Raw genomic sequence first — 14,346 nt, forward strand, 5'->3', positions numbered from 1 at the left:
TCATGTTAGACTCTACATAATCTATCTCACCGTTTATAGCTTCTTACCACAAATTTGCATCCAAAGATGACAGCTTCTTGAAGATTTGCAGAATCATCTTCTAAGGTATAGACTGTATAATCAGATATGTAATCTTTAGAAATTATGGCTCTCTTACTTCTTTAAGCTTCTTTTTCGCATTGTTTGTTGCTTTCAGTGCTCATCATCATAGGAAAATGATTTGTTTCACTGCCCCCACTATTTCTCGATTTTAAAAGGAATCTATTGTCATAGAAGTCAACATCATTTGACTCTATGATCATTGTCGCATTAAGGTCATTAAACTTATACACTTTGTTGTTTGTTGTATACCTAATGAATACACATTCATAGGCTCTAATAATGAATTTAACTTGCTTGGGATCAAGGATTCTGACATAAGGCAAACAACCCCAAGTTCGAAAGTAAGACAAGTTCGGTTGTTTTTTCTTCCATATCTCAAAAAGAGATATTTTATTTTCAGATTATTTAAAACATAGCAAACAATCAATATAATTTCCTCTACCAATGAGATACAACTCTAGAGTTAAGCATACTAGCAACAACTAGTTCAGTAAGAGTTATATTCTTTCTTTTAACTTTACCATTCATTTTAGAGAATATGGTGCAATTGTTTCATGTATAATTCCATACAATTTATAAAACTCATTAAATGAACCTGGATTATATTTGGTTCCTCTATCACTACGAAACATCTTTCTACTAAATTGATTTTCAATTTCAGTTAGAAAGATCATAAACATGTTAAACGCTTCTCTTTTATTTTTCATTAGATATACAAAAGTATAGTCAAATAGTCGTCAATAAAAATGATAATAACATTTTTCATTTCTTGTTAACGTCCTATCAAGTTCACATATATCATAGTGTAATAAATCTAAAGACTCAGATTCTCTAATTACATATTTATGTGAACTCTTTGTTATTTTTGCTTGACTATAAAAATCACTTATTTCAAAATCATAGCTATGGAATTTCAAATGTGTTCACATGACAGAGTCTAACATGTCAAATATTAAAATCACACATGTAAACAGAAGGAGACATTCTTAATTTAATTTAAATGTGCATCAATGGTGAACCAATTGTCAATAAGAATATCATATTTAGAGTTAGTGTACAAATATGCTCCTTTGCCTTATTCAAAAGAAAACCATAAACAAAAAACAAAACAAAAACCATAAACAACATTTTTTTTCTCTAGAGAAAATTCTTTTGTCTTATGGGTGAGAGAATTTTTTAAATCCTTCCAAGCAAGGGTAGTTTGTCAATAATAACAACAATTTGAATTTTTTCATCTAAAGTCATACCTTAAGAGATGATATCATGAGCTATCTTTTGAATTTCACTAGAGTGAGCCTCCACAAATCAGTCATCCTTCATCTAATACTCTAGGTAGCGGCTCACAACATACTTTTTATCTCCAACTTTCTCGATATCATATTTTTTCTTTAGAGCATCCCAAATATCTCTAGCAGTATTGTTGGAACTGTAGTAGTCATACAGATCATCAGGAAGTCCATTGGGTTAATTCTTCAGCTTTCTTATTACTTTTTGTTTGCTTCAAACTGAAACATTTTCTTGAAATCAAAGGCAACATAACCAAATCCAATAATCTCTTCGATTGACATGACAGAAAGAAACGTCTTATAATTGTTATTTTGTTTTAGAAAACTATGTCAAAATCAATTTATGCCACCTAAGATATTATAAAATTGAGTCGCGGACTAGGTCGCTCAAGTTGTGCAAGACAGACTATCAACCACGAAGTCCCCAAGATAAAATAACTCAGACAAATTGTATCGGAGTTCTACTACACCGTAGAAAATTATTCTATAATTACACATTCAATATGACAATTAAAGTCACTTTCAATATGACAATTAAAGTCACTCGCAATATGGTATTATGACCACTCAAAATGAATACGACACAAAAAATCGCTCTAAAAGACTACAACACAAAAACCACTCATAGTGATATTATGACCACTAAAAATTCGATGAGACTACGGCATAAAAACTACTCTAAAAGAATAGTGGTATTAGGACCACTCAAAAATCGACGGAACTACGACATAACTAGCCGCTCTAAAAATCGAAGGGACTATGGTACAAAACCGCTCTAAAATATCAAAGGGACAATGGTACAAAACCGTTCTAAAATATCGAAGGGGCATAAAGAAAAGGGAGAAGTGACTTGGAATTAAGTCGAGCATAATAGAAAAGGGAGAAAAGAGAAAGTTGGAAAATGCATTCAACTTTGGTGTACTTTTCACAAGAGATTGACACTCTTTATATAGTAATGGAAGTAAACTTACATATGTTTTCTATCAAATGTACGATTTTAATATTTATAGAGTTGAAAATTACTCAATATGTGAGTTTTCAAATCCAAGACTTCAATAATTTTTAAATTCAGATAGTAACATAACATAGTCTATGTTCCAATAATTTGTCTCCTAAAAAATTCTACCAATGCGTTTTGACATAATTTGAATAGAATTTTGTAAAATAAACATGAAATTGGATAAATCAGACTTTGGATTATTGAAATAATCCAGCACCACCTTGGAATCTAACTTAAAAATGACGTTTTAAGGTGCATTTCTCCAACCGAAAACAACACTTGAACCAAATAAGTATGTCCAAGTAAATAGGAACAATAGTTGGCCACAACCACACATTATCCTATATTCATCAACTAATATAGGAACAACCAAACAAGTATGAGAGAAATATTTTGGCAGCTTTTTATGCTATTTTTATTTTTATGAATGCATGCTATTTTTATTTTTATGAATGCGAATATTTTTTTTATTATTAACAATACAATTGAGTAAATAAACAATTAATAAAAGTGGTTATACATTGAAAGGAGAATTGCTAAAAAGGTAAGTATAAATTCAATTATAAATTACTTTCGTGATACATATGAGAGATGTTATGTGTTTTAATAGATTATTAATATAGTTAATTTATGTAAATATAAAATTTGTTTGATGAATTCGTTTTTGGATTAATTGTTGGATGAATATTTTAAAGGGTAATGCTAATCACTTTTAAGTATGCAGAAATAAAAATTTGGTATTGAGAATAAATTTTGAGGTTTCAAAATTTGAACATAGAAATATAGGATAAAAAATTCATTGAAATATAGAAATATAGGATAAATAAATATAATATAGTGAAGACGACAAAAATGACTAACTGTATCAAATACGAAATGCTAAAAATCATTAAAGAAAAAGTACATAGTACAATACAAAAATATATATCCAGTTAAGGTAGTGTTTTTCTTTTCTTCAAATTCTTGAACTCATCAATAATTGAATTAGAATAGAAGTTATTAGCTATTTTTTTTTCAATATAAATGATCAAATTGTCTGTCAAAAATTCATCTTGCATTTTATTATGCAACTTTGTTTTGATGATCTTCATTGTTAAAAATGATATTTTTGTTGCAGTTGTAGAAACTGAAAGATTTAAGGCAAGACATATTAAACAATCAATCAAGTAATATGTATCCAACTTTATTGTTTTTGCCAATGATTGACTCAATTCATGCATACTAGATAAGTTCTTCAAATCTGGATGGCTAGTAGCATCTAAAATAAAATGTTGAAGTTGAAACCTGAAACCAATCTTCTCTTACTCACTAAAATATGAGGGATAAAATGTATCCACAAGGGTGCATATATCATCAATGTTAAAAGCTTTATAAGCATCCTTAGGAAGTAAAGCAAAAGTTAATGTTAAAAGCTTTGTAGTTTGTTCACTAGACATATTGTTTAATTCTCGCAATTGCTTGTCTACGGTAACTGGAAATATGTTCACTCTAAAATAATGTTATGTTGTGATATGATATTTATGATGCCTAGATCGCCCTAAAATCAGGAACATCAATGTCATGTTCCTCACAAAATAATATCATACCCTTCAATAAATCTTGTCAACCATCATCTCTTAAGTTTTGTATCGAATTTTTAGTAGTACAGACTAATTGCATAACATTAAGTATATATTGAGATTGTTGTTGCAAAGCTTGATATAGATTGTTAGTAATTCCCATAATCGCTTTCATTATATGTAAAATCAATATGAACTCAAAAAATCATATGCAACATTAGCATCCCCCTTTGAGAATAAGTTGATCCCTCAATTATAATATTTTGAAGAATTGAACATGAAGCATTATACAATTTCAACATACTACAAATAGATTGAAAATGTGAGCTCCAATGAATATCTCCAATTATTTTTAAAGTGTCCATCTGATTTTTTCCTTTACCAATTTCAAATTCACCAAGCTCTAGAAGTTTAGACATTTCATCTAATTCAACATCTTGTAATTCATCAGGATATTTACTAGAAGAACACATAATATTAACAATGAAACCTAAAATTGATTTTTTTTTATGAATTAGAATAACTTCTCTTGAAGTAGAAACCAAAACAAGTTGTAATCTATGAGCAAAACAATGCACATAATAATCATAAGCATTGTCACTAAGAAATAATGCTTGTAATTCATTTCATTCCCCTCTCATGTTACTAGTGCCATCATATCCTTGGCAACAAATATTGCTAATATCAATATCATGCTGAAATAGAACAACATATAAATCTCTTTTAAGAGTGGCAGCTGTAGTGTCCTTCACATGCACAAGATCTATAAATTGTTCTTTTACATGACCGCTTTTATCTACAAACCTCATAACAATAGTCATTTGCTCTTCTTTTTTATGCATCATGTAATTCATCAACAATTGTACAAAATTTAGAATCTCTTATTTCTTCACGAATGTGACTTCTCACTTTTCTAATAAAAATATGTAAGATTTCATTTTGAATTTGATGAGATGTATATTTTCAATTATATGGAGCATTTTCTAACACAACTCAAGCTACATTTTCATTGTATGATGCTAAAAAGTTTAATCATCTCGAGAAAGTTACTTCTCTTTTTTGAATATGTTGTTTCATCATGGCCTCTAAAAACACATGCTTGAAATATTAGCCAACGAATTGTATCAATAGAGTCTTGAGACGTAAATGGTTCTTATAGATTTTCTTTGAACTTTTAATATTGATAATGTTTTTGATGTGTCGAGGTTGATTCAACAAATCTTGACAAACTTTCATTGCATTATTATGTGGCGAACAAATGTTGTCTTCAATATAGATGAGAAATGCACAATTATTTCTTGAGTTTACTTTTTTCTATGCTTTCAATCATTGTCTAATAAATGCATTTAACCCAGGACGACCAATTGATTTTTTTACTAAAGAGATAACATGGCAAACAATAAGTTTCATGAATAGTTGGAGAGTACTCTAGTCAAGAAGGAAACATTTTAAACCAAGTAGATTGACAATCGTCTTGGATGCTTCTCTCTCGTCAATTTTAGCATTATGCTATGTACCTTTTATGTTTTTGGTTAATAGAGTAAGGGTAAGGAAACATTTTAAACCAAATAGATTAGAAAAGTCTTTAGTTACAATAATAAAGATAAAATTAGAAGAAAGAAAATGATAAGTTATAAACTCATAAGCTACTTGAATCTTCTAATAAAAAAAATACTATGAACTATAAGCTCATAAATTAGTGTTATCAAATAGAGCTTATAAGTTATAAGCTTATTTGTTGATTTATCCAAAAGAGAGCTTGTCTCTAGTTTGAAGAAGACAATCTATTTGACTTTTTATATAAGATTATTGAGCTACAAAATTCTAACATAAATTAAAAAATATTATAACATGAAAAAAATAAGGGTATAGTATATAAAAAAAATATAAAGTGAATAAAATAGACTATAAGTAGAAAAAAACTACAACTTCTCTTTAAAAAAAATATTATGTCTTTTCTATTTTTTGTTAAAACAGTTATATATATATATATATATATATATATATATTGTTCGTGTAAGTTTATTTTACATTTGTAATAAATAAATGAAAATTATCTATTCTCTTTTATTATACCATTAAACTAAAATATAATGAAGTGATATAACGATACATAAATTATTTATATTGATAGTGCATATTTATTTTTATATAAGCGAAAAAAAGTTATACTCATCTATCTCAAAATAATTGTCCATTTCAATTTACAACTCACTTTTTTCAATTGTATAATTTAATTAATATTATTTACATAATTTTTAATGCAATATTCTTTACTATATATTTATGATAATGATAATATTCCAATATATAATAAAGATAATTTTGTAAAATAGTATTCTATGTCATTTATACAATTTTTTTAATATATAATTAAATAACTCAATTATTTTAAAACTGAGAGAATAATTAATATATAACGCAAAAGCTTTCATTATATCAACTTATCTATAAAAAAAAAATGTGGTAAATACATTCAAACAATTCGAATTTATAAAAATTATTTTTATATAGATATATATCTAAATATAAATTAATTTATATTTAATTTACTTTAACTATCAAATTAATTTTATCAAAATCAATTATGATAATCACAGAACCAAATACTCCCTCAAAAATGATTAAACCTAAAAATAAAATGGAATAAAAGAACGTTTATAAAAACACTATCGAAAGAAAAGACAACTTAGTGAAGAAATTTAGAATGAAAAGAGACAGCGTACTCGCTCGCGTGGCAACCGGAGCCGCCGTTGGCGGTGCTATCGGCGGCGCCGTTGGTGAGTTATTTTCATCCTTATTCTCCTTTTTGCTACGCCGCTACAAACAGAGTTAGCTTAGTTGTTGCGTCCTTTTCACCGAATCAAACATGTCACAACTTTCATTCTGTTTTTAGGTTAACGTTGTAACTTATTTTGGAATTTCGATCTTGTTTGCATGCAGGTGCCGTATATGGAACTTATGATGCAATTAGGTATAAGGTATGTATTTGAATTCCATGTTTATTTTTATTTCATTGATTATTGAATAACTGAATTGGGAAAGGCAAATGATTTTTTTGTGTAGTGTTGGAGTTTTCTTTGCTTTGTTTGAATTTGAAATTCTCCATTAGAATTACTTTTTTAATTAATGGAGAATAAAGAAGTAAGGTAATTATGTTGTGTGATGCAAATCATATTGGTGTAGGTTTAGGTTTCAAAGCTGAATCATTAATAAATCAAATGTATTACTGATTGTAATTGTAATTGTATTGTAGCCTGGTAAAGAAGAGTTTGGATTCTTAATTTCTTACTGTTTGTTTTAACGCTTCGAACTTCAAGAAGTAAAAATTAGGGCTAAATGAAAGAATTTTAAAGATAAAAGATAAGTCCTGGTGGATGGTGCTCAAGGATGATTGATAGATATTAATATCAATATTGTAATTTGTACATTAGCATAAAAGTGTATATGATCTGTTCAAACTTTACTGAGTTTACATCACTGCCAAAGCTTGAAGTATTCGACTGCAGCTAGGGTCTAAGATCACTCAATATTTCTTCCCTCTGATTGGATGTAGAAGTAAGCCTTAAGACTTAAGTTTAGCCTGATGGGTAGTTGTTTGGTATCCAGTAAGTAGTAACAAAGGATGATGATCATTATACTTTAACACTTGATATATGGTCTGAAGGATTTTTCAAGGGCTTTGAATGTGAAGGGAGCCCACAAATAAATGAATGTGTCTAATTGTAATGTGGGAAACTATCTTGGAGAATAATTTAGGATTTTTTTTTAATCCAGCCAATGTTAGTAATTAGTTACTTTAGGTTTGTTTTTTTTAATCCAGCAAATATTAGTAATTAGTATTGTTAACATTGTTAGTATTTTGGTGATGGTGAGAATCAAACCTGCGACCTCCTTATGACTCCACTCCCTAACTCTCCCACCCCTGCCAATTATTTTAGGTTTCTGATTAAGTGAACAGGTCTGATTAGGAATTTGATTGGTTGGAATCAGAAAAAGGATAGGAGAAAGAAGAAAGAAACCAAAAATAGAAGATACCGATCAAGAAATTGAATTTCAGTTATTTGTGGAAACATATCAATTGGTAGAACCCACAATAAAAGAACTTAAGTTTTGTATTTCTTCTTAGACATCAGACATGTCTATATCTCGGTGGCTAGGCTTTCTTTGGTAGAAAGCAAATATTATTTGATTTGTTGATAGCTGAATAGATTCCTTAAGTGTAATCAATGAATAGTTGGGGACTGACTGAGTAGCCACAATTTAATGTCAGGGTTAAATAACCCATCTCTAACAAACATGACTGTTCAAATAGTTCAAGCAAACTAAGGGAAACTTTGGAAAACAGATATTTACCATTCATAGTCATAGATATTACTAATTATTCTACACACTTAGAACAGTGAAGTGGATTACAATATAGGTAAAATTGAAAGATTCATTGATAGAACCCTCTGTCTCTTTGCCTGTGTTGGAGAGATACAAGAAAAGAGCCGAGGAAATGTGGATACAAGATGATACAGACTCCTGGATGTGTTTGACAGAACTAGACTCGCCTTAGGCCTTCCATTCTCTCTCAATCAATCAATAAACAACTGGCCTTACTCCTTACTAACTCCTCATCCCTGCTTTAATTCCTAATTGCAGGTGTGAACACCCTTCATCTCCCTTTTCTAGTTACATATGGTCTCTAGCAAAGACCTAATTATAGATTGCTAAATAAATATGGGATTGAAAGTATAAATTTATTTAAAGATACAACGTAATATACTAAATATCCTATATGATTTATCATCTTGTAAGGATGTCACATTAATCTCCATTACCAAGTTGAAAATGAATAAATGAGATATTTGGCCCTTAAACATCTAGCTTCTGCCTGGAATTCTACTATCCATTTTTCTATAAGATGATTGATTGATATGATGCTTAGCAGAGGAAAGAGGAGATATGGCCAAAAACACAATGGGCCCCATCTGTGGGCCATGATTGAGTGGGTGCTCAGGTTGTCATCTCTGCAGTCCTCTTTACTAAATGACGGTTCGACAGTTCATTTTACTTTTTTACTAGACCGTGTTTGTGGAATGATGATCAGAAAAAAAATCTTAGAGCTTTATGTAATTGATCTCGTTCTCAAATGTATTCCTCCAATATCATTCTCGGTTCTTTCCATTCAAAATGCAGTAGCTACCATGTCTGATTGCTGTAGAAGTGTAAGAAAAGAAAGGAAAAGGAAGAGTTAAGTAAGCTTTGGTTTTCAGGGAGATAAAGTGATAAACAAAATTATCATAAAAAAGAAAAATGAGTGGGCTGACCCATAGGTGAACTCAGCCCTAACCCTAAAAATATCTTGGGGGTCCAAAAACACGTCACTTGATAGACGACTATAGAATTAGTGGGTTATATGGGAATTTCATATGTTGCAACTGTTGCCATTTATTTTAGTGCTTGTTTCTGATGCATCCCTTGTCTTGTGATTTGGATTTTTTATTTTTGCAAATTCTATCTCATTGCTTGTATGATTTTCATGTGGGATCAAGAAAAACCTTGTTTTGACTTGGAAGCTTATCTTTCCTAAGAAGCAATAACTATAACACAGCACTAACTTGGGGGCCAGAGCAGAAGAAACATTGTAACTAAACCAAGAAGCTTAAATATAATGGATGGTGGTATATTAAAACACTTCATTAGGTTATATGTAATATCCATGTGTGTTTATGCGACAACTGTGAAACATCAACTGGCACTGAGGTTATATAATAGATAAAATTACGTATAAGATGACATTAATTCTCTGCTTCACATACTTCCATTGAAATAAAGAAAGGAAAAAAGATTCGAAATTCTGATTCACATACATCACAAAATGTATTCAAAACAAACCAGTCATTATTTATCATCATTTACAATCTGGAAGAAAAGACAAGGATAACCTACTCACGAATACCATTTCCATGTTGTAGTTAGCTGAATGTGATCTCTTCATTAAACTTATGATTTAATATTTAAGTAGGTTATGACTAAATTCTTTTAGTTTCTTTCAATGTTTTAAAAATCAAACTAAACCAGATAGTTCAAGCGGTTAATCCCTTAACTGACACTGTCTACGGTTCTGTTATTTGAAAAGCTGGACCATGGTTGTCTCAGTTCAAGTGGTTTAAAGATGTTTAACGGTGACCTGGAGGTCTCGCCGGTTTGGCTTTTAAAACATTAGTTTCTTGTAATTCTTTTCAGATTTGCATCTAATCTTTAAGTATTCTTGTAATATCTATAGCCTGGACACAGATACATGTTCCATCCATGAGACATTTTACTGGATATTATGATACTCAGCTTTGATATTGAAATCTTGCAGGTTCCGGGATTCCTTAAGATTAGGCATATTGGACAGACCACTCTAGGAAGTGCAGCTGTATTTAGCTTGTTCCTTGCAGCAGGAACTTTAATACGTTCTCACTAGTTTCTCTTGTATTAAGATTGTGCAGTCATGGTGATGAGTTTTCTTTAATTGTTGCGTTGTTAACCTTATACGGTGTAGTCTTGCGTGTCACCAAACTAAACTATTATGCTGCTGCATTATTTTTTCTGCAATAAATTTTAGACTTTTATTTGCTGGGTAATAATTATGTTAGACTTTTATTCAGCAGTGCAATTAATTAGATTTTTTTTTAAGTATTGATGGTGTAATAATTATGTTAATTTTGACACTAAGGTCAGTATTTTTTTTTTCAAAATAGTAAGGAAGAACAAAATGAGAAAACACAATTATGTTAATGTGTTGTACAATTTTTTGTTTGATGAAACAAAACAAAGATAGACACAAAAGAGATGGACGATTATCTAAAATGGTCCAGACAAGTCATTAGAGTGGCCTAAACGAGGAAGAGCAACAACGCAAGAATTTGTCATACGATAGATGATAGATATTACGGATATGAATGATCTAGGATGGATCATTGATCAAATTGAGGATCTCTGTCAAGAGGGATCGGAGATTGGATATAGTAATACGTTCATTATTAATGATGCTATTCAAGAGTTTATATAACATCGACGTGTTCTTGTGATGGAACCAAATCAACAACGGAAGCAAGAAAATAGATGAGTAACTTGATGCGAGGGAGATACTCCTCAATAGTGTGATCAAGAGAAGTTGCACGTAACTCTAGGTCGTGATTGCCTCGCACGAGCACATGTGAGTTCTTAAAAGTGCTCATAAATACACTTCTATAGTTCTGACACAAGAGTGCAGACTCGAAGGGGTGTTTATAGTGTAACAATTAAATTGAATTGAATCACATCAATGATTTGATTTAGCTTTTAAAAATAATATTTAAATCAAGTTTAGTGTAGTCATAAACTGGTTTATAAATATAAATTAGTTTAATATTTTAAACAAGTATTTAGTTAAAATAGATTCCAAATTAGTTTTTCAGAAACAATAATTCTGAAATTCTTTTGAAAAGAAAATTTTGATTCTTTTTAAGAAAAAAAGTTTTTGATTTTTCTTTTTGAGGAAATTAGATGTCAACATTTTCCCGATAAAAATTTGTTGAGATAAATTTCGATTATTTAAAAATAAAATTCAAAATTCTTTTGACAAATTTATTTGAGAAAAATAAATATAAAAATTTTCTCGATAAAAAAAATTACAACAAAAAAGTTTCGATAATTTTTTAAAAATATTTTACGAAAAAAATGTTTTCAATTTTTGCTCGAAAATTTTTAATTGAGATTAGAAAAAATTCAATTTGTTAAATGGAATTTTGAATTAAATTTGACTAACTGAATTATTTTAAATATGTGATTCAATTTATTAACCATTTAATTAATTTGATTTTTTTAGATACAGAACAATTCAATTTATTAATATAATTAATCAGATATTTTACACACCGTTAAAGCCACGGTACTAAGTTAGCAACCATTAGTCGTAAGAAGACACAAATGTCCATTATTTTAACTCCAAAATATATTGATACCCTTAACCTTTAGCAGTTAAGGTTTATTATTATTATTTTTTATCTTTTACTTTTCTCACTCGACCTTTGTTCTCTTTTACTATTTTGGGATATCTCTTATCCTCTGCGGAGACTACAATGTTTACTCTACTCTCTACCACCATCTTTGTCATAAAATCCTCCTTTTAGTAACCTTTCGCTACCTTCTCATCCATGTTTTAAGATTTATTTATTTTGAAACCATGCATCAATATCCAAAAATTGCTCCTTGTTTTCAAACTATTTTCTAAATAAGAGCACACATAATGCACTCACGAGTCACAATACAATTGTGTAAATAGTTTTTCAATATGTTGTGTTATCCTACGTTGATAAATAGTTATAATTTTATTTAGATCTCTCTTATTCTTTCAACTAATGGTTTTTATTTTTATTAAACGTCACAATACTTTGCAAAGGGACGCTTGAGCAGTAATGGTTTTTTTTAATCTTCAACGTATGACTTACTACTACCTGTTTCACGACTTCATTGATTTGGGGTGGCTCCTTTCTAAATATTATATTTTAGGCTTAATTGCAGTTATGGTCCTCCTATTTTAGGTGAATTGCAAAAGTAGTCTTCCATTTTATTTCTCCCAGTTTTGGTCCCCAAACAGAATTTTGGTTCAAAACTTAATGAAGTTTCATTTTTTTTGTGTTTATTTAAATCACCTCATGCCTCAAGATCTCATAGTGCAAAAATTGTACATGAAATCTATGATTATAAATGGTGTGGTGTGACTTGAAAAAAATGAAATTTTATCAAGTTTTGGAACAAAATTCTGTTTGGAGACCAAAACTGAGGAGAAATAAAATGGAGGGAATACTTTTGCGATTCAGCTAAAATACGGAGACCAAAACTGCAATTAAGCCTATATTTTATTATATCATTCTTAAAGTGTCTGAATTACTTCACAAAATATATGCGAATGTGTATCTCGAAAAAAGTGGACACGTTACAATATACACAATCAAACACAACATCACAAAAATAAATCCAACATATAATGTGAGCATAACTGAGATAAAAAATTAATTACATTATGATGAATGTGAAAACATCAGATATAAATTACAAAAATAGAATACAAAAGTTAAGTAGAGTTTCTAACGACATAGTGTACATAACAAATTAAACATAAAAACCTATAAACACTACAAAAAATGGATATGATTATTGTTATTCACATAAAGTATATGTGTATAGAATATGTTGAAGAGTGAAAAATATAAGAAAAGAGGTTTGAATTGTGTTATGTAATTATAAAATCTTCTTTTAAAAAACAAATACTTATTGAAGAGCAACACAAAGCAAAATAAAGTAAAGAGATAGAGAAGAGAAACACAACTATTTTATTTTGATTCACCAACAACAACGTAGCTACGTCAAATCTTTTCACTCTAAATGATTTAATCTACTAAATCAACTAATTTATCACAAGTCCACTGAAACATTACTAGTCGAACTAATTGTGCTCAAGTCTTTTCAATATTCTAGCTTAGTATAGTCAAGTAGTTGAAGATAGATGACATTACTGGACTTGGTTACAAGGAAGTGGTTTTAGGTATTTCTGAAAAGCTCTCAAAGGTGAATTTACAAAGGTATACACTCAGAATCTAAAGGAGTTTTTTTAGAAAGTACATATTTTCTCATGGTTATTGTATGTTTGGAGTTTTTGTGAACTCGAGTATTATCATGTTCTGTGTTGCACTGATGATCACACGCCTTTACATAGAGAACTTCTATAGCAATTAGACTTTCTGACCATTGCAGTGATTTGCATAAATTTTGTATGTAAAATATGGATTGTATCAATCTTCAAAAAAATTGAATCAACATTCAATACTTGTCCATATTTGTCTTCAGAATCAATTAAGTGTATCTTGATAAAACCGACAGAGATATCAAAGGATGATCCATCAGTGGATAAATATAACTTTGATGAGCAACGTATGTTGAGTTGTTAACGTCTTCAAAGTTTTGGGCTTAAATGATTGACTTGTAGATTGTTGACTTTGAGAGTGTTGATTGTTGCCAGATTTTTAACGCATAAGTATCATAGTAAGCTTACATTAAGCAAGTTCAGCTAAGGCGTGTTGAGAAGATGTTGATCAGAATTAGACAATAAGTACAATTATCAGAGTCACAGAGCATTACCCTGATTTGAATATTTCTTTCTTTCTAAGACAGATGATCCATCACAAAGTCTTCTAAAATATATATATTAGAGAGTCTGCAAACTTAAACAAATTCTTCCCACAAAATAATTTTGTTATGATAAAAAAAAATTGATAGTCATGGTTCTTCAAACCAACTTAATTCTAACAATCTCCCCATTTTTTATGAATAATTTTTCTTATTATTAAAAAATAACAAGTAAGGTAAACCCCCCCTCCCA

At 29.6% G+C, this 14,346-nt stretch overlaps 1 protein-coding gene across 1 annotated transcript; it reads left to right on the top strand.

The window, feature by feature from the left end:
• The first annotated feature begins 6,579 nt into the window (after positions 1–6,579).
• On the top strand, positions 6,580–10,555 carry LOC101514763 (uncharacterized). Its single transcript, XM_004514420.4, has 3 exons — positions 6,580–6,727; positions 6,891–6,928; positions 10,303–10,555. The coding sequence occupies exons 1-3, from the start codon at positions 6,655–6,657 to the stop codon at positions 10,405–10,407; spliced, it is 216 nt and encodes a 71-aa protein (XP_004514477.1). The 5' UTR covers positions 6,580–6,654; the 3' UTR covers positions 10,408–10,555.
• The last annotated feature ends 3,791 nt before the right edge of the window (positions 10,556–14,346 follow it).

This window comes from Cicer arietinum, chromosome 5, assembly GCF_000331145.2.
Source record: "Cicer arietinum cultivar CDC Frontier isolate Library 1 chromosome 5, Cicar.CDCFrontier_v2.0, whole genome shotgun sequence".
NCBI lineage: Eukaryota > Viridiplantae > Streptophyta > Magnoliopsida > Fabales > Fabaceae > Cicer > Cicer arietinum.